This window comes from Amphiura filiformis, chromosome 3 (assembly GCF_039555335.1).
Source record: "Amphiura filiformis chromosome 3, Afil_fr2py, whole genome shotgun sequence".
NCBI lineage: Eukaryota > Metazoa > Echinodermata > Ophiuroidea > Amphilepidida > Amphiuridae > Amphiura > Amphiura filiformis.
The window spans coordinates 31,537,371-31,556,450 of record NC_092630.1 but is presented as its reverse complement, the minus strand read 5'-3'; the positions used below and the strand labels follow the sequence as shown (position 1 = coordinate 31,556,450).

The 19,080-nt window shown below is 38.1% G+C and overlaps 2 protein-coding genes across 3 annotated transcripts; both read right to left on the bottom strand.

Moving 5' to 3' along the window:
- Window positions 1-225: 225 nt before the first annotated feature.
- Window positions 226-4,690, bottom strand: LOC140148372 (uncharacterized). The gene is made up of 4 exons (XM_072170300.1): window positions 4,480-4,690; window positions 3,945-4,073; window positions 2,635-2,739; window positions 226-1,880 (listed from the first exon to the last, which is right to left on the bottom strand). Exons 1-4 carry the CDS (start codon window positions 4,552-4,554, stop codon window positions 972-974), a joined length of 1,218 nt encoding a protein of 405 aa, XP_072026401.1. The 5' UTR covers window positions 4,555-4,690; the 3' UTR covers window positions 226-971.
- Window positions 4,691-4,711: 21 nt separating this feature from the next.
- Window positions 4,712-16,429, bottom strand: LOC140148371 (uncharacterized). 2 transcript variants are annotated; one of them, XM_072170298.1, is made up of 6 exons: window positions 16,265-16,429; window positions 8,000-8,671; window positions 6,935-7,617; window positions 6,051-6,137; window positions 5,586-5,769; window positions 4,712-5,084 (listed from the first exon to the last, which is right to left on the bottom strand). In XM_072170298.1, the coding sequence occupies exons 2-6, from the start codon at window positions 8,655-8,657 to the stop codon at window positions 4,882-4,884; spliced, it is 1,815 nt and encodes a 604-aa protein (XP_072026399.1). In that variant the 5' UTR covers window positions 8,658-8,671; window positions 16,265-16,429; the 3' UTR covers window positions 4,712-4,881. The 2 variants fall into 2 exon arrangements, with proteins under 2 accessions (XP_072026399.1, XP_072026400.1); XM_072170299.1 differs by having other exon boundaries at window positions 5,586-5,766.
- Between the last annotated feature and the right edge of the window lie 2,651 nt (window positions 16,430-19,080).

Below are 19,080 nucleotides of genomic sequence, written 5' to 3'. Positions count from 1 at the left end.
CAAAATTGTTAATTGATCGTCGGCTTTTCATCCCACCTACATACACTTTAAGTATAAATCATCAGATTTATAAAGTTTACTTCGAGTACTGTTAAATATCAAAAATATCAATTTTTAATCATTTGCCCTAAAATCTGTATTACATTGCGAATTTAAAAAGATCAAAATTATTTGATATTAGAAGGACATTCTTCGTATTCAGAATGCAATTCGATATGTCTGATGTGCTCTAATGTCCCACAATAAATACTGTCCAACGTTCATACCCCACCCCTTAAGGGTAGTGTGGGATAGTCTTATATAATGCAATGTTAATTTAATAGTTGGGTAGATTTCATGTAGTTGCTAGTGTGATGTTTCACCTTAGGGTTTTCACTGAAATGTCAATACACAGGAAGATACCAGGAATACCTACTTCATGCTGGGTTGACAATTATTTGTTCACAACATGGGTCAATCCTATGTGATTATAATACAATCCATTGTTGTCACAGGTAGGCACAGGGAATCCCCTGTTGTCCGCAGGAATATGCTATGCTTGCTTGCAAAAAATGAATGGCCTGTTTACCTTTTTAGCATATACACAGTGTAAGAACAGAAGTAGGGTTCTGACTGGCTAATCCACACCAATAATCTGATCGGCTGATTACGCTTCAAAGCTTCATCTAGCGCTCATGAAGAGTCACAAAGCCATGCATATTTCGCTCAGTAACAGGACATGTGAGTCAATTAGAGCAAAACATAGGGCCCTTCTTCAAGCTTGTGTAGGTGAGATGATTCCTGGCTCTGTCCTGTGTCAGGAATTTCAGTAAGAGCCCTTAGCAGTATGTACTGTTGACAAATTACAACACCAGTTGCACAAGCACATCATTCAATTAACTTACAAATCTCAAATAAGAAACTATTCATATCAATATTATACTGAGTTGGTACAAGACTGACAACTTTTACCCAGGAGTTTCATGTACTTGTTACTGGTAATATGTATGTGACACATGAGCTTGACCGATATGAATACCACTACCACTACTAGTACTTGGTATCATTGGAGTTCTCTGTTGATGTTGATGCTGCTGTTGCTGCTGCTGCTGATGCTGTTCAATTTGATTTCGCATTTCTTCATGTTGCCAGCCTGATGATGGCTGGCCAGCTTCCCACATAATGTTTACAGCAGCTGATCCATGATTCGAGTACACCCCTCTGGCAGCAGCAGCAGCTGCTGCTACAGCAGCTGCTGTTGCAGGTATCTGTTGGGGTCTTACTCCCCAGTCTTCTTGGATAGGATTTGAATGGCCAGGAATCCATTTTTCCTGTAAACTTGGTGGCAGATCTCGTGCTGGTGGAATTCCAGGAGCATTGATAATCATTCTTTCTAATGGACCTGTGCCAGGAGTTGAGTGGTAAAGATTCCTTGGGAATGAATCTGTTCTTCTTTGAGATGTCTCCTTTCTTCTTGGACTAGAAAGTGGCATTGATGATGTCTGGGGATCTTCGCTGTGTTGTAGCGCTACCGGAATAGCATAGGCTTTACCTTGTCTCGAAGACAGATTTACTGGCATGAGCTTATTTCCTGATTTGTCTATACGTCGCTTTTTACCCTCACCCTTATGCCTACCATCGGTTCCCAATCGCTTTCTATCTCGTTTCTTCCTCATATACTTCTTGGGTGGCTTTGGTGGCTTGGGGATAGCAGCTCCACAGTGCTCACAAGTTGGTTCATTGTCTGGGGTAGTCAAATTGCTTGAACGTTGTATGATGGCAAATGCCTGCTGCAATTTGCGTCTGGCTAGTGGTGGAATAGCTGCATCTGTCATCAATTCCCTTATTGCTTTGCCTTGTTTGTTCATCAGTTGCTTCCTCCGGATAGCCTCTTGTGGAGCCTGAAATCAAGGTAAAAATAGAGGCCCACATTAGAATAACTGATGCCAACCTTACCATAATCCTAACTCCAAAATATTCTTCTGCTAATCCTAATCCTAAAGAAGCAGTCAACAACCTTTTGAAACGGTATCAGTTTTATGTACATATTGTGTTGTGTATGCCAGAGTAAAGTGAGTAACAGGTGAGGTCTAGGGGATGTCAAAGGTCACCCCTCTCTTGTGAGGTTTGGAGGCAACCAGGGTTTAGGGGGTATTGCCAGTGCTGTATCATGCACCTTTTTCCAAGGATGGTAAATCCTCTCACTAACCTGCTCCCAAATGATTACCGATCAAATGTGCACAAGACACAAAATAAAATTAAAATTTTATGTTATTTTGGCCTGCAATCTCCTATAATCATGATAATATTTACAAATTTTAAAGCTTTAAAAAATCAGTTCTATTCAATTTGAAATTTATCCTTATTAATATCATATTCAATAAATAATATTCAGTGCTCATATGTGACGCGATCAAGCAAAATCAGTCGGAACTAGCAATTATTGATTTGATATTGTTTTGGAAACTCTTAAATTGCTCATATCTTTGGAACTGGTTGTTCAATTTTAATTGGGCTTTCTGCAAAATCCAGATTTATAAATGCCTTTTACTATCCTATAAGAAACTGAAAATTTAATATTTCCGAGTTCCAACTGATTTTGCTTGATCGTATCACATATATTCTAATCATGTTTACTTGTACACAGTACCATACCTCATTTAGCTCCTCTGGTGGGTTTTCAGCTTCAGCTTTGTCTTTCTCATCTGTCTGGCGTTTGAGGTATGCTTTGCTTACAGTAGCAACATTCAGTAACACATTCTACCAGGGAAAAATACACAAGAGACGGCTACAATTAGAAAGATCACATCTAACTCTCAGGTGTCGAATTAGAGGTTAATAACTGCGCATCGGTTATTTGGAGGGCATTGTGAAAAATCTAAAAATTTTGCCTTTGGAACCGAGGGATATTCCGAGGTCCAAAGCAAAATGTTTAGATTTTTCACAATGCCCATATATATTACCGATGCAAAGTTATTAACCTCATTCATAACCGCTCACTTTAATCTCTTCACCTTACAATATAACACAAAATTTTGCTCAAAAGTTTATAAAAATAGATGATTTTACATCTTCCCTTTCCAAAAATCGATCAGGCTAAAACATGATGACCAATAACATAGTGCGTATCACAATCTGTTCAAATATGGTAGCGCACAATCCAAATATGGCAGCCAGCGCGCGCGCAGTTTGTTTGACGCACAACAACACACAAACGCCGGTCAATTGTGTGCGACATTGGAACAATTACGCATTTTCGGTCAATTGTGAGATATTAATGACCTCGATTTGCGTTCACGTTTTTACAAATAACTAAATGTAATTGGATCGCACACATCGCATTTATTAATGAGGTTATGAATTCAATCTTGGAACATTTGGCACACATAAAATTACAAGAGAGTATGATAAATTTTAACTCCTGGTTGCATCAGATTCTGTCACAATGAGCTATTCTAGTTGAAATCCATGGTACAATTACCGAATAGGGTGCAACTTGCTAGACTTGAGTCCAGTCCTCGTTTACGGAGTTTAGGGTTAGGGTTTGGGTTGGGGTAGGGCAGTCTTGTAATAAGACTAGTAGAGTTGCACCCTATTCGGCACACGCTCCAAATCCATACACCCTCCTATGGAAGACATCACCTATATCTTCCACACAGGGAGTGTGAATTTCAAATGGGTTATCTGAATGGGTGACTCCATTTGAAATCTATACCCCTGTGGGGAAGATTAAGGTCATGTCTTCCATATGCGGTGTATAAAGTTCAACTGGAAATGCCCATACAGTTTGTCCACTCTGAAGTACAAAGTGACAACGCGCTCGTATACAGCGCGTAACAGTGCGTAGTGCTGCATCTCTGCTGCAGGTATGCGTGCCTTCAAATTCGGCACAATGTGTGCGTCCGCGTCGGTACTTTGTACTTCACAGTAGACTAACTATAGTATGAACTGTGTTTAGTTTTTACCCTGTATGGGTGTCTGTCTGCTATCTCCATCTTGTCAGATATCGGCCCTTCAAATAACTCATGGAAACGTTGACCAAATGTGTTGTACATACAGTGTAACCACTCGGCATACGGGGGAGGAACAGTGAGCTGCAAAAGAAAATACAATTAAGAACAGGTGCCAGATGTGCACTGTGTTTTTCAACTGAGTGGCGATGCTGCCACATATTTGAGGAGGAAAACCAAAACCAAATCAATCAGCCCAACTGTTTGTACCTACATTTGTACATGGTACAAAAATGTACTTTTCTTGAATTACTTTGTAAGGGTTATAAATACCTAAATTAACTAGCTACAATCTTCACCATCCTGACAAGAGATGCCTGCATAATATGTTCGGCTTCTCCTTTCCCTTTGATCAATAGATAAGGACCCTAAATGATTTGATTGCATGTTGTCTTTCCCCTATTGGTTATAAATTAGCATGTACTGTTGGTGTTTACAAACACATTCAGATGTCTCTTGCTATATTGTCCCATTTTCCTATCTCTCTTACCCCAAATGGACTGGTGTTGTTGAAGTATCTGATGTTGTATGCAATCATGGCAAATGGCATCTTATCAGGCTGCATTCTGGGTAAGCCATCTTCCCTACAAGTGGACACAACTCTCAAAACTCCTCGATCACATTCGCTTGTCTGTACTTCTGAAGCACTTCAAATGCTCCCACACAAAGTTCAAGAAAATTGTCTGCCACATTGTATAATGTTTTTTTTTTTTTTTCGTAGTGTAAGGCCAAGTCGGCGACTTCAAGGGCATCTTTTGCAGACAGCATGGCTACAAAGTCTTTGAGTCCATTGCTTACAGAAACAGTAGATACTACAGTCTGCGTCTCCTTGAAAGAATTCATGGTGATAGCTTGGACACCACGATCGCGATGAAGCTGTGATGTACTTGATTTAGATTTGCGTTTGATTTTGCTTTTGACTTTCTCTATTTTGGCCATTTTCTCCATCTCCTCTAGATTCGGATCGTAACATCTGCAGGTTATACTGGTTGGGCGGTGCATTGAATTCAGTTGAGTTGAAATAAAAGCGCATTTTCGATGTGGTGATATACTTTGGTTTCAAGTAACAGTGAGTCCAATGAGCACATGCAGCACCTGTCACAAAGAGAACAAAGATATATGGAATAACTATAGAATACCTTCTGCACTATAACCCCAACACTAACACTAAATCTTAAAACACAGTTCCATATCGAGAAAGTACAAATTTAACAAAGTTCTCATGACTTACATTGTGGCTTGCGACCAGCATGCACTGGTCTTCAATGCCGACTGATGTTGGATTTGATTTAACAAAATTCTAAAAGGTTCAAACCATTTACCATTGTCATCTGTGGTTCTCTTATTTTTTGCTTTGTTTTTACATTCCATTTTTAGTTATTTGTGGCTAATCCAAAAACTGATTATCATCATGATACTTTCGTGCAAAACTACAGCACACACAAAGCCATACATCAACATGAACAGTGCATCATTAATGCTTCAGTTACCCGATGGGCTATTCAAAAAGGGCCACAGAAAAGATAATATTTGCCCCTGCCTTGGTTATAACCTTCTTACATACCCTTTACCACACAAGTGTCCCATTCAACTCACCTGATCGTTTCTTCTTGTCAAGTCTGACTACATTACAACAGTCGGCTGCTCTCTCCCAAAACGATTCAGTTTCTTTCAGGGTAGGCCACTCCTTCTTATACAAGCCTGCCTTCTTAGCAGAAATCAAGAAGCCAACCAAAGCCCTGATCTCTTGAAAAGACCACCGTGTCATTCTTATTGACTGCTGAAAAACACACGATAAATGTACAAATAAAGTAAATCACTGTGAAGTGTCATGGTCTCATAAAATAGAATGAGATCACCTATTTAACTCATCAATAATATCTTCAAATGGACACTAAGGCAAAACTCTGTACCTCTGGATTATGCAGTTATTCACTAGGCAAACTTGGGACCTGGTTCTCTGCAAGACTTTTAATATCATACGGTAAAGTTTAATCTAAATACTATAAAGGACAACATTTGGCTAAGCTTTTGCGGAAGTATCTCTACAAGTTAACATACCCTTTGCGCCCGTCTGCCAAGCTTCTTGCTTGGTACAAACTCTACTGATGCTGGGCTATCTTCATCCAATTCCTGCTCAGATGTATCCTGCAATCAATCATACAAATTACAATAATCCATACATAGTAAGTTTATTACACATAATAGTGGGATATAAAGTGCAGTGGCCAAAAAACAAAATACAAGTAACACTGTAACACACAGTGTGAATCCACAAATATTACTAACAGCTAACTAACTGATAATGTATAACTCAGAAATGCTCCAATTTAAAAAAGTTTTTAGGATACATGGGTATCTTAAAACTATTGTGACAAGTAGTCTCTAGTTGAAGCATGAAGCTAGCTTTGCTTCAGAGAATTGAAAATAAATCTGTGCAAACTTGATTTTCATTTATTCACAGAAAGCAGGTTTTATTCACAGAAAGCAGTAAGTTACTATAAGTGTGCCCCTCTAATACATTGCTGAAAATAATGTAAAGAGAACAATTGTCTCATAATTATCATTGTTAAGTGAGAGTAAAAAATGCATTTGGGTCACTCAAATTTATTCTGCATGTCTGTTTGATTGCTTGTCAGTTTGTAGCTCACTGAGCATGTTACAAAGAGGGTATCAGTCAAATAATGATGCATAAAATGCTTGAAAAGTAGCAAAAAGATTGTTCATAAGAGATGCTTCAAAGACGAATCATAAGCATTCCAGGTTTAGAATTTTTTGCCAAGTTTGATTCTTGTAGAGGAATTTTGGGGAATCATTTAATTCACAATGTATCTACTGTGTTTACTTTAATTCTGGGGAATCAATTGCAAGATTTGAAAAAAAAACCCATGACTTTTACCAGAACTGATTTCCACAGAAATGCTAACCCTGCATTCTGAACTTACCTCATCAGGAATAAGCCATTCCTTTATTAGTACCGGTTTTCTTGGTCTAGTTGAACGTCTTTTCTTAGGGCTATAATCCTCATCCTGTTTTTGCTCACTAACATAATCCGTATCCCCATCTTTCAATGCACCCTTCTTTTTCAGGGTGTCCTTGTCCTGAGCCGCAACTGTTCGACTCTTTCTTTTCTGTTTCACTGCTTTCTTATCCTTCGTACCACTCAAAGGTTTGATTTCTTCAATGATTCTATCATCACCACCTTTACTTTTCTTTCCTGCAGATGTCTTGGATGGTTCAGTACCTTCAACATTTTTCACTGGCTTTTCACCATTTTTGCTAGGTTTTGCAGACTTGTCCACATCTTGTTCTTCTGTGTTTTTCTCCTGTTCCTTCTCCGTTGCCTCTTTATCTTTCTTGTTGGCTGGTTTAGTGACTTTAGCACCAGGAGGAAGCAGCTTTACAATTTTCAATGGTCTTGGTGCCTTCACTGGTGTTCCAGTACCAGATTTATTACCCGCAGACACAGGGCTGCCATCTTCAGTTTGCGTTGGTGGTACTACAGCTGCTACTTTACCACTTGGTAAAATTTTACCTGTTACGGGAGATCCCTTGCTGACCTTTACGTTACCAAGAACTTTGTATCTGACCTTTTTGCCTCCGATAACAAGTGTTTGCCACACTACACCTGTGGAGGGAATAAAAAGATGATTTTAATCAATTTAGATGATAACATGTCAAAAGTGAACTGGGTAGCTAGGACTGGTCAAGCTATTTTGTTTTTCACTTCCAGCTTCATGTCTGTGTTAAGCTTAGGTCTGTCAGTTGGAAAAATGTTTGATTTCAGATGAAAATTTTACTTGTTTCATGCGAAGATCCCATGTTTGAAGAAAAACATGCATTTACTTTTAAAACAATACACTGACAAAAAAACAAAAAACAATATCTTGCCGTTGCCTGCTTTAATGAGTTTACCAATTGTGTTGCTATGAATATTGGCACCATAGACTTTAAAAATTAAAGTCATTTAAACAATAACATGCTATAAAGGGTAAGCTCTATTACTTTACCTTTCTCTTTGTCCTTTTCAGAATCCGTTTGAGATTCAGGTTCTTTCTGTCCTTCACTACCAGTAGCTTCTTGATTCTGTCTTGGTGTATTGTATAAAGTTGGCATGCTGGTTGATGCCGATGAAGCTGGTGGTGTCACTGCTGAAGCTGGTGGTGTCACTGTTGGAGATGCTGTTGGCACTGCTGAAGCTGCTGGTGGCACTGCTGTCACTTCTGGTCTGCTCAAATCTGCAGCTTTATTGGCAGCATCCTGCAGTTGGTCAGCTGATGAAGCTGTATTGGGGTTATTTGCTGTTTCAGTTCCATGATGCTCTACATTTTCTGCTGCTTGACTCGAATTATTCTCATCTCTATCATGGTCTCTCATAGACTCTAATTGCTGTTGAACTGCTGAAAATAAGTGTTCAGCATCATACTGCCCTCTGGGCTGTGGTTGTCCTTGAGAACTGCCTCCCCATGATGGGCTGTGGGTGTCATGGTGATATTGAGGAGGGTGAATTACAGGTTGTACTGTAAGTGGATGAGGTTGAGGGTGGTGGTGTGATGATGGGAGAATTTGAGAATGTGCTGAATAAACTTGTTGCTGTGGGTTTTGCTGTTGCTGTTGATGGTGCAATTGCTGCTGATGCAAGGCGTAGTGCTGATGGCGGTCATCCATGTTTAATTTCAGATCTGTGTAGGATGAACGAAATGTACATGTTTCATGTTAAAAGAAAAATGTGACCCGCTCTGACGAAACCCGCCATAAGTTGCACTCAGCCATTTCGAGATACTGGCCGAGCCAAAGTTGGGAAAGGGGTGAAAACGTTGCAGATTTTGTTTTTCAGTTTTTATTATTTTTTGATTCCTTATAGTTTACTTTAAGGTGGTACTACACCCCTTGATAAATTTGTGACTATTTTTGCATGTTTCTCAAAAACTAATAACACACTGGTAACAAAGTTATGGGCAATGAATCCAGTTACTACACTGGAATTTCAGTGACTCAAGACAAGCGGTGCATTATTTATGATAAGAAAAGTACCACAGCTAGAATGTACCTCATTTCTTACCATATATAATTAACCACTTGTCTTGAATCACTGAAATCTCAGTGAAGCAATTAGATTCCTTGCACTTATAATATATACCAGTGTGTAGTTATTTTTTGAGAAAAATGGAAAATTAGTCACCAAATTTATCAGGGGGTGTAGTACCAGGCCAGGCCTGGAAAAAACGTTTATTTCCCAGCAGGAGAAATAAACTTAGCAGGATTTCCCACTATTTCTTATGTATTTCTTTTATAATCCAGAAAAGCAAAATTTCCCACCAAATGACCAAATTTCCTGACAATTGCCAAACTGCTCATTTTTTCCAGGCCTGTGTACATGTAGTACCACCTTAACCTACCATTTAAAAACAAAATATTCTTTTACGTCTAAAGCACCCTAATCTAGCCAAACCAAGTCCTTAAACATGTCAACAACTTTAAAGCCATTTTTCTTGCATTTGCCTTTTCTTAATGTGTCGCTTCCCCCTTCCCCCCGTTGAAAGACCGTAGAATGAGGACCACATGTCCCAGAAACATAATTTTGGGATCAAATGAAAGCTGAAGACCTACATGTATACAGGGGTAGCGCTAGGTTGCTTTTTGGGGTCCCGGACCCACCAAAATAGAGTTCGGACCCCCTGTTTTTAAATTTCCTGCAAGTTCGGGGGTCCCTGCGGACACTGGAGTATTTAGTTCTAGCGCTACCCCTGCATGTATATACTATTACTAAATGATGACATCAAAAACTCAATTTTAAAAATTAGTGACTTATGTCTGGTTTTGTGGGAGAGTGTCACAAATGTGATGTCACAATTTATTATATGCTCTAATAATGTCGAGCTACATCTAAATGTATGGTAGAAAAAAAAAGTATTCTGAGCAATTGCCAACATAGGAGCTTTAATTTGAAACAATGAAAATGTCAACAACACTAGAAAATGAATGTAAAGATAAAGACTTTGGTTTTTTCAGCAATGAGTTTCAAGAAATTATGAGACATCCATATGACAACGTATGAGCCTTGTTAGCATATTAGTTTTTTTATCTTTATCTTCATTCTGTCAACTTTGAATACAAATTTACCAGTTTCTATGGAAGAAGTGCTATTAAAAGAAATTATTGAAATTACAGCTGTCCAAGTCACCTGGCCATGGGTGTTATTTGTTTGTCAGGGTTCCTGCACCTTGAAGCCTTTAAAATTCAAGGATTTTCAAGGTTCAAAAGCATGATTTTTAAGGACTTACCACAACACAAAAATCATGATGCGGCTCTCCATGTGGCACATATTAATGAAAGTGACAGCTCCTCTCCAGTCTCCACTCCCCAAATTTTTTCAAAATTATACTTAAAGGTAAAATTCCAATTTTCAAGGACTTTCAAGGACCTTATGCAAATGTCCAGGACCTTCAAGGCCTTGAAAAGGTGTTTTCAAATTCAAGGACTTTCAACTCTGGTTTGTTCATCATCATAGAGTTAAGATGATCATAGTAAGAACATAGAAAATTAATTCAAATGTCATTTAACAGAGCAAAAATGTTAAATAAAAATCAAATACCGTAACCACTCGGGTATAAGCCCACCCCCCTAGATGGCAGATTTCACTTCAAAATGGGAGTGGGCTTATACCCGGGGAGGGGCTAGTACTTGAATTTAGAAATAAGAAAAATCATCCCCGGGAATCATCCCCATTTGTATAAGCTCAATGTACCAATAATTTCTATCATCAGATGTCAATTTCTTAACATTAAAGTGTGGAATGTTAATTAATTATCAGCTGATATTTTTTTTTATTTGTTCTTAAATGTGAGAGAAAAGCATTGATTTGATTTAAGAACTTGGCCAAAATTTAGTACTGGGCTTATAGCCGAGTGCACCCTTGTTCCCAGAATGTTTTGAAAAATAGGGGGCGGGCTTATGAACATGAAAGTGGGCTTATACCCGGGTGGTTACGGTAATTATAAATATTTTGTAATTCTCAATTTTGGATGTGCAATTGTGAAGAACCTAAGTTACAGGGCATCAGCCCTTTTTCCAAAGCCCTATGAACGGGTGAATAATACACTTCCAAAACAAATTTATCTTGGTACGGTCAACTTGTCTTGAAATGTTTTCATTCAACATTTGGACTGATTCGTTATAAACATAATTCCCTCAGGCTCCATATTTTTCAATGTAACATGCTACTGTCCTTTAAGTAAAAGTAAAAATGGTTACTATAAACTTCGGTACTCTGAGGGGGTGGTGCAATAATTATGTGTACGGGGGGTAAATTATAGGGGGAGATGTTTTGGCAGGCCAAAAGGGGGGCGCAAGCATTTTCTGGCAGGTCAAAAGGGGGTTAGGCAATAAAAGGGGGTTAAGCTGTGTTAAGCAATTTTGGCAGGTCGAAAAGGGGGGGCAAGCGATTTTGGTACAGATATTTTGGGCACTGCTTCTATTACACCCTAAAAGGTGTAGGAAAACATTAGGAACACATTCAAATATGCAATATTTCCTGCTCACTAGCATTATATAATATTATTTTACACCCCCCACACACCCATCACCATAGCAGCACCAGGTCCTATCACCCTCTCAAGTACCAATTAAGCCATTCAATCTTGCATTCAACTGTACAGGTACGCTGGTACGGTACTCATTCTTCCCAAGCACCGTCAAACAGTGGCGGCACCAGGAATTTTTTCGTGGGGCATGGGGGTAAAGTGAATTTCAAGGGGGCAAAATTGCCACAAAAAGTGGAAATTTATGTAATTTTAGGGGTTATGCCGGGGAACCGGGGAAAGAAAAATATTAGGGAAATGCCAGCTTTCCCCGTGGTAGTACTGCCAGCTTCCACTGGCACTGCATCAACGGGTGGAACAACCTCCCTGGAGATGTCCTCGCCCTGCCAACAGCTGAGGCCTTCAAAGTTCAAGGGAGCAGTTGCAGTACACATTTAAAGGACGGTACATTCCCCCGTGGGTTCAGTTTAAGGGTAGGACGTATGACTGTTCCAGGATTTGAAAATGACCCCTATTTCACCGTGGAATCAAGAACATTTGCAGCAATTTTACCCCTATTTAGCGCAAAATCAAGGAAAATTTTCCCCCAAGGACGCATTTTTATTTCACCCCCTTAGGCCAAATAAAAAAATAAACATGTTTCACGTCCCCTCCCGCTTCCTTTTTTGAGGTTTTCTCAAATAAATTTTTATTTTTTGAAATTCAGTTATAACTTTTCAAAAAATATGTCCACACTCGGCAGTCCACGCTTTATAATGCGTGCCGGTTCGAAATTCTGAAAATTGGTGAAAGCGTGGGGGTTTAAACTGTTTGGGTAAAAAGCGTGGACTGATATAAAGCGTGGGATTAAAATAAAAAGCGTGGGGCTTCTTCCAACTTACAGTATATTTTTATTGAATGATAAAATAATCATAGTTCCAAGAAAATCACCAAAACTTGCACACTATGTCGCAAGATAAAATTCCATTTGATGCAGGCTCGCGCTTGTTTACGTGAATCCAGTGCAATGTACACAATATCCTCCCCGGAAGCGCTGCCAAAACACCTACGTCATATGCAAATGTCCGATTTTCCATGACGTGTTATTTTTCTTTGTAACATGGATCGTATATGAGTGACGTCATTAACATGCATAATTGATTGAGCGAAGCAGCACGGAAGAAGTAGGATATAGGCGCTGAACACAGCGTACGTCAAGTTTCATGACAAGAACAACATTTGAACACCATAAAAGTACAGTTATTCATTAAAATGCTTATTTTACAGTGCAGTAGTAGTTTTTTTCTTTTAATTTTTATTGTTCACGTAATATATCAATTAACTTATTGGAGAGAAAAACATCGGACTCGCGCACATGTGAAATAGGTGCAGAATTCGGCGTACTTGATACTTCGAACCAAATTGCGTGCGACTTTGTCAGTTTACAAATAGCGGAAAAAGCAAAAAGTGGTGGGGGGTCAAGAATTTTCAGTATAAAGGGTGCCTCAGTAAAAAGCGTGGGGGTCAGGAATTTTCAGTATAAAGGGTGCCTCAATAAAAAGGGTGGGGGTAAAATAAAAAGGGTGGGAGTCAAACCCCACTGCCGAGTATGATGTCTAGGAAGTTGGGATGCTTTCTATAGGGCTCCTTAAAAGATACAAGAAACATTTTAGGAAGGTTTTGTGATCATTAGAGGGGGGTGTAACTCTCAGAACAGCAAATAAAAAAGGGCCTCCTCCTTTTTCCAGGCATTATTGTATGTACGGATTATGCGCTAAAACAGCTCTAAGTATGGGTATTTACACCAATTTTGCGATAAAAATAGAAAATAAAAAGCCCCTCTTCCTCCTTTTTTCTAAAACCTGGACGTGAAACATGTTTTATTTTTTACTTAGCCTTATATCGAGGAATCAAGGAGGCGAGTAAATTTTCCCGAAATAAATACCCCAATTTTTACCACTTCAAGGACGCTTTTGAATTTTTCCCCTATTTCATGGCAGTAATTGGCACAGGGAAATGAGGACAATTTTTTTGGAAAAAATAGGCCTACCCTATTTTTGTGTGGAACTAACGTGCAGTACTTAAAAATGGACAGAAAAAATATTTAAAAAAAACAAAAAAAAACTGTAGCAGTAAAATGCAGAGGAAAGTCCTAGAAATACACCATATTTTTCATTTCAAGGTCAAGGACAAGGTCAAGGACAATTTTGCTCCAAAACACCCCTAATTTGGACAATCGCGAACAATTTTGTCCTCGAAAATTCCGCAGACGTTTCTTGAAAAGTACCCTTTATTGGAACCATCACACATCGGCAGTGATGACTGAACCCACCGGGGTACATTCCCGGGGGTACATTTGTAATGACCAGATTTTTTACTTGTATCTGCCCTGATATTCATGTATTATCATGCACCGCAACTTTGGCACCACCAGAGGCGAGCATTTCCTTGCGTCCTAGAGCGCCTTGAAATCGTTTCACCTGTTGCATGGACAGTAGGCCTATACTTGCACAAATCATGAATATCATAGTCTTTGTTTAATATTAATTTTCATGCATGCTTTGATCAAAGTAAATCATAGGTCATCATTTTTGGATTACAGCTGAGTTGAACCACTGGTCAAAATATAGACTACGCCATAGTCTATTTTTGATAAATAAAAGCATGTTAATCATGATGAAAGCATTCAGTTGAACTCGAAATTATACTGATATTTAATGCATCAAAATACTTAATATAATTATATTAGTGACAGTAAAAAAAGTAAAGTGGCTTATATTATTGAATGCAACATATCATATTGTCATAATTGTATTGGCACTTCAGTACTGAACAATTCTGATTTTAGAATCTGCCAGTTTATTAATCGCGAAATTCCAGGTTAAAAATAGGTCATATTTTTTCTCTTCCTCCTACACACTAAATGATAGTAGATTTGCATTCTTTGAGAGATTAGCTAAAAAATGACACCAATTTCAGCTCAGTAGGACCTACGGTTACGGAGATATGGTCGCGACAATATTGATGGTAGCGCCATTTTTCATGAAATCGCAAAAAAAATGGGCGGGGCATAGCGGGAAAACCGTACGTCCGATTAAGCTAAAATTTGAAATTTGAGCTTTGCCAGACAAAATCACCCTGTATACCAATTTTGAACAAATTTGAAGGGGTGAGGTGTAAAATCATATTTTTTTGGGTGATTTGAGAAATAATGACCCAGCCTTAAAAGATACAAGAAACATTTTAGGAAGGTTTTGTGATCATTAGAGGGGGTGTAACTCTCAGAACAGCAAATAAAAAAGGGCCTCCTCCTTTTTCCAGGCATTATTGTATGTACGGATTGTACGCTAAAACAGCTCTAAGTATGGGTATTTACACCAATTTTGCGATAAAAAATAGAAAATAAAAAGCCCCCTCTTCCTCCTTTTTTTTTCTAAAACCTGGACGTGAAACATGTTTTATTTTTTACTTAGCCTTATATCGAGGAATCAAGGAGACGAGTAAATTTTCCCGAAATAAATACCCCAATTTTTACCACTTCAAGGACGCTTTTGAATTTTTCCCCTATTTCATGGCAGTAATTGGCACAGGGAAATGAGGACAATTTTTTTGGAAAAAATAGGCCTACCCTATTTTTGTGTGGAACTAACGTACCGGTACTTAAAAAATGGACAGAAAAAATATTTAAAAAAAAAAAAAAACTGTAGCAGTAAAATGCAGAGGAAAGTCCTAGAAATACACCATATTTTTCATTTCAAGGTCAAGGACAAGGTCAAGGACAATTTTGCTCCAAAACACCCCTAATTTGGACAATCGCGAACAATTTTGTCCTCGAAAATTCCATGAGCGTTTCTTGAAAAGTACCCTTTATTGGAACCATCACACATCGGCAGTGATGACTGAACCCACCGGGGTACATTCCCGGGGGTACATTTGTAATGACCAGATTTTTTACTTGTATCTGCCCTGATATTCATGTATTATAGGTATCCTAGGTGAATTCAAATTTGCCATCAAATTGCATCGTTTTATATATCAAATTAAAGCCCTTGAGTAAACTAAGCCAAAACTGAAAACCTTTTTTTCATAGCACTTTCCGTAGCAAAGTTACATCTTGTCAAAGATTGACTTTCATCAAAAAGATTCAGCTAGCAAAATTCCCCAAAACGGCATTTCGGGGTGTTTCTAGATCTTAGTCTCATGGCGATGGCAGCTTTTTTTAATGGAACTGCTATCAAAATCCTCTAAAATTCCATGTGCGACTTGATTATCACCATAAAAAATCATATATTTGGGTCAAGTGAAGTATAGAAAACATATTTATGTAGGTTTCCTTCACCCACCTATTCTCGAAAAAAATTCAAATTTCTATGTAAATATGCATTGTGTTGGGGCCCCGGTCTCGGCGAATTCGCTGACTAGTAAATGTGTTAACTAAGGTTTGCCTAGGTTACCTATGTATTATCATGCACCGCAACTTTGGCACCACCAGAGGCGAGCATTTCCTTGCTCTGATTAAATGCTGAGTAAATGTAGAAGTACATGTGTAGAAGTACACAGGCCTAGGCTATAATAATAGACCTAATACCAGTGTACAAAACTGCAGGCTCTACTTGTACTTTTACTTTGTTACGATTGTCATTCATTTTTAATTTACATTCCACTAGAGAAAACATGGAAAAACTAAAATTTACATGATGGAGATGGCGATCGTGATCGCACTGGACCGCATATAAAAAAACAAAGCTTATTTACCTCGCCCCTGCTACGACTGTAATCCACCGGTGTCTGGACACCTTGCTGTATATTTAAGAGTCTTTACTATAAGATTTGATTGCATTAAAACAGCAAATTTGATGCAAAAAGTCGCTCAAGATTCCATACAAAAAGCTAAAACGAAATCCCATAATGCACTACAAACCAGCGTAAGCGAACCAGTGCATTATGGGAGCAAAAAACCTGGGCGGTATCCCTGTCCATGCGAGCGACCGATGCAAATAATCATCAGTGCACGCGGACGTCTATAAAATTTGTCCATAAGTCTATATTCTAGATGACATAGGCCTATATTGCTTTCAAACCAGGTCTCTCGACTCACAACTTATTACACGGATGTATTCGTTATATTAAACTGACATGCAGGTTTGTTGTTCTGGACAAAAAGGCGAGATTCACCCAAAACTCTTAAAGCTGCAGCCTAGTCCTCTTTGAAAATCAAGAAATTCAATTTTTTTATCTCCTTTTATTTTTTTTTAACAAAAAGGCGAAAATAAAAGTCAAAATTCGTATTTGATTTCAAGTTTTCGATTTTTTCGCAAACTTTGGACAGGAAAATAATAAAAGAGAAGAATAATAGTTTGTAGGAGTAACTTTTTGTCTGCTATTCCAACATTGGATATTTTTTGCACAAAATGCTTGTCCAAAATCCTGTACTGCCACATAAAAAAATTGAAATTTAGGAAAAATACAAAACTCCGCTTTCCGAATTAGGTTTTCAATTAAGATGGCCTTACAGGCATCCCATCTCATCTGACATATGATCTCTGAAAAGAAAGAGTTCTTTTTATTTTCGTGACCAAAATCAAAACTATAGGCCTACACACGGGCACACTGTTCCTATACAATGATGTACATGTATGATTGACACATGTAAAAAGCAGTTTTAGCTTGCATTTACATACGGTATACACAATAAGAAGAAGCTAGAAGAGAAAGGCATGGATTGTCATTTTACTCATTTATCATACAAAATATAATGAAATGAGAAATCTACATCATCACTACACCAAGTCCTTCCAATGATTATGTATGGCACACAGACACTGTACTGAAAGGTCTGACAACTGGATTACATTAAAAAAGCTTTTTAAAACATAAAAATCAAATGAAATTTGAGCATAAAATAGCATATCCTGCAAAATGTGCTAAAATTGTGGACATTTAACTTTCCTGCATAATTAAACATGATGATTTAAATCATGTATGCCTCACTGTATCTGTATCAAACCTTTCTTGACCCCTTCCCTTGCCACGTCAAAACTTTTTGACCCCCCCCCTTTTTTTTAAGGTCAAAACGTTTTTGATCACCTGGAATTTTCCATCAGAAAGGTATTTATGAACGTTTACTTGGGTTTTCCCGTTTAACACTTTTCATTCTATTTCACATCTGGTTAAGTTATTCGTCTAAATTTATTGAATTGGGCATTTGGTGCAATACATACCGGTACATTTCGACAAAAGATCATTATATTTCAGAGCAGGCCTGTGTCCACTTTATTTCATTCATTGGTCATTTGATTTCGTCCTAGAGCGCCTTGAAATCGTTTCACCTGTTGCATGGACAGTAGGCCTATACTTGCACAAATCATGAATATCATAGTCTTTGTTTAATATTAATTTTCATGCATGCTTTGATCAAAGTAAATCATAGGTCATCATTTTTGGATTACAGCTGAGTTGAACCACTGGTCAAAATATAGACTACGCCATAGTCTATTTTTGATAAATAAAAGCATGTTAATCATGATGAAAGCATTCAGTTGAACTCGAAATTATACTGATATTTAATGCATCAAAATACTTAATATAATTATATTAGTGACAGTAAAAGTAAAGTGGCTTATATTATTGAATGCAACATATCATATTGTCATAATTGTATTGGCACTTCAGTACTGAACAATTCTGATTTTAGAATCTGCCAGTTTATTAATCGCGAAATTCCAGGTTAAAAATAGACTATGGACATTCAATTAAAAACGTGATTTTGAACAGGCAAAGTCCCTAACACTCACACTGTCAATCATACTTGTTTATCAATCAAATTTAACCGCAAGCAAATACAAGACGCGCTCATTGACTTACTGACGCGTTCATGCAATTACACAACACAAAGGCGGCGTAGGCCACATACTTGTGTACCATGTAGTTATTAATGGTAATGACAGGTACCCGGAGGATTTAACCATAACGAGATCTGGGCGACCAATCACAAGCCAGATTCATTTAAAGATGCATTACATCATCGCCAATTTTAGTAGGCCGCCGATTTCCGACAATCTCATCCATAGAAGCTCATAGACAGCCGTGTTAAGCATGTAAACCGCAATCCAATGTCAGTAGTCCACTTGGGAAGCTAACAAACAGAGGGAGTAGGGTGACTGAAAAGATCAGATGTGAAAATCTATCAATTGTGCACACATTAATTAAATCAGAGTTTTAAGCTTAAATACAATATCCAGAGTATGCACATTGGGCAAGTGGACTACGGGGTAGTCTAGTCAAAATATGGACTATGAGGTAAAGTTTATAGGCCTAAATGATGACAAGAGCTTTCAAGAGAACCTTACTGTCAAGATCCTAAAGTTTCACATGGTTTTATTTTACCAATGGCGCATGTTAAAACCCCGGGTTAAAACAAAGTTATTAAATTTGTCCAAGCCCGAGTGCCCAAGGTCCCATCCAGTCTTTGACACGTGATATGATACAGTAACTATATTAAATAAGAAAGAAACAGATGAAAAAGGAAAAGAAAAAGAAATAAAGAAAATAAAGAAATCTGAAAAAAATAT

Coding starts and splice junctions, on each gene's coding strand:
- LOC140148372 (XM_072170300.1), bottom strand. CDS start 4,554: ATGCAGCCTGATAAGATGCCATTTGCCATGATTGCATACAACATCAGA. Junction 4,074..4,479: donor ACAACACCAGTCCATTTGGG/GTAAGAGAGATA, acceptor TTTCTTTTGCAG/CTCACTGTTCCTCCCCCGTA. Junction 2,740..3,944: donor CAGACAGACACCCATACAGG/GTAAAAACTAAA, acceptor TTTCCCTGGTAG/AATGTGTTACTGAATGTTGC.
- LOC140148371 (XM_072170298.1), bottom strand. CDS start 8,657: ATGGATGACCGCCATCAGCACTACGCCTTGCATCAGCAGCAATTGCAC. Junction 5,770..6,050: donor TTGGCAGACGGGCGCAAAGG/GTATGTTAACTT, acceptor TGTGTTTTTCAG/CAGTCAATAAGAATGACACG. Junction 5,085..5,585: donor TGACAAGAAGAAACGATCAG/GTGAGTTGAATG, acceptor TCTTTGTGACAG/GTGCTGCATGTGCTCATTGG.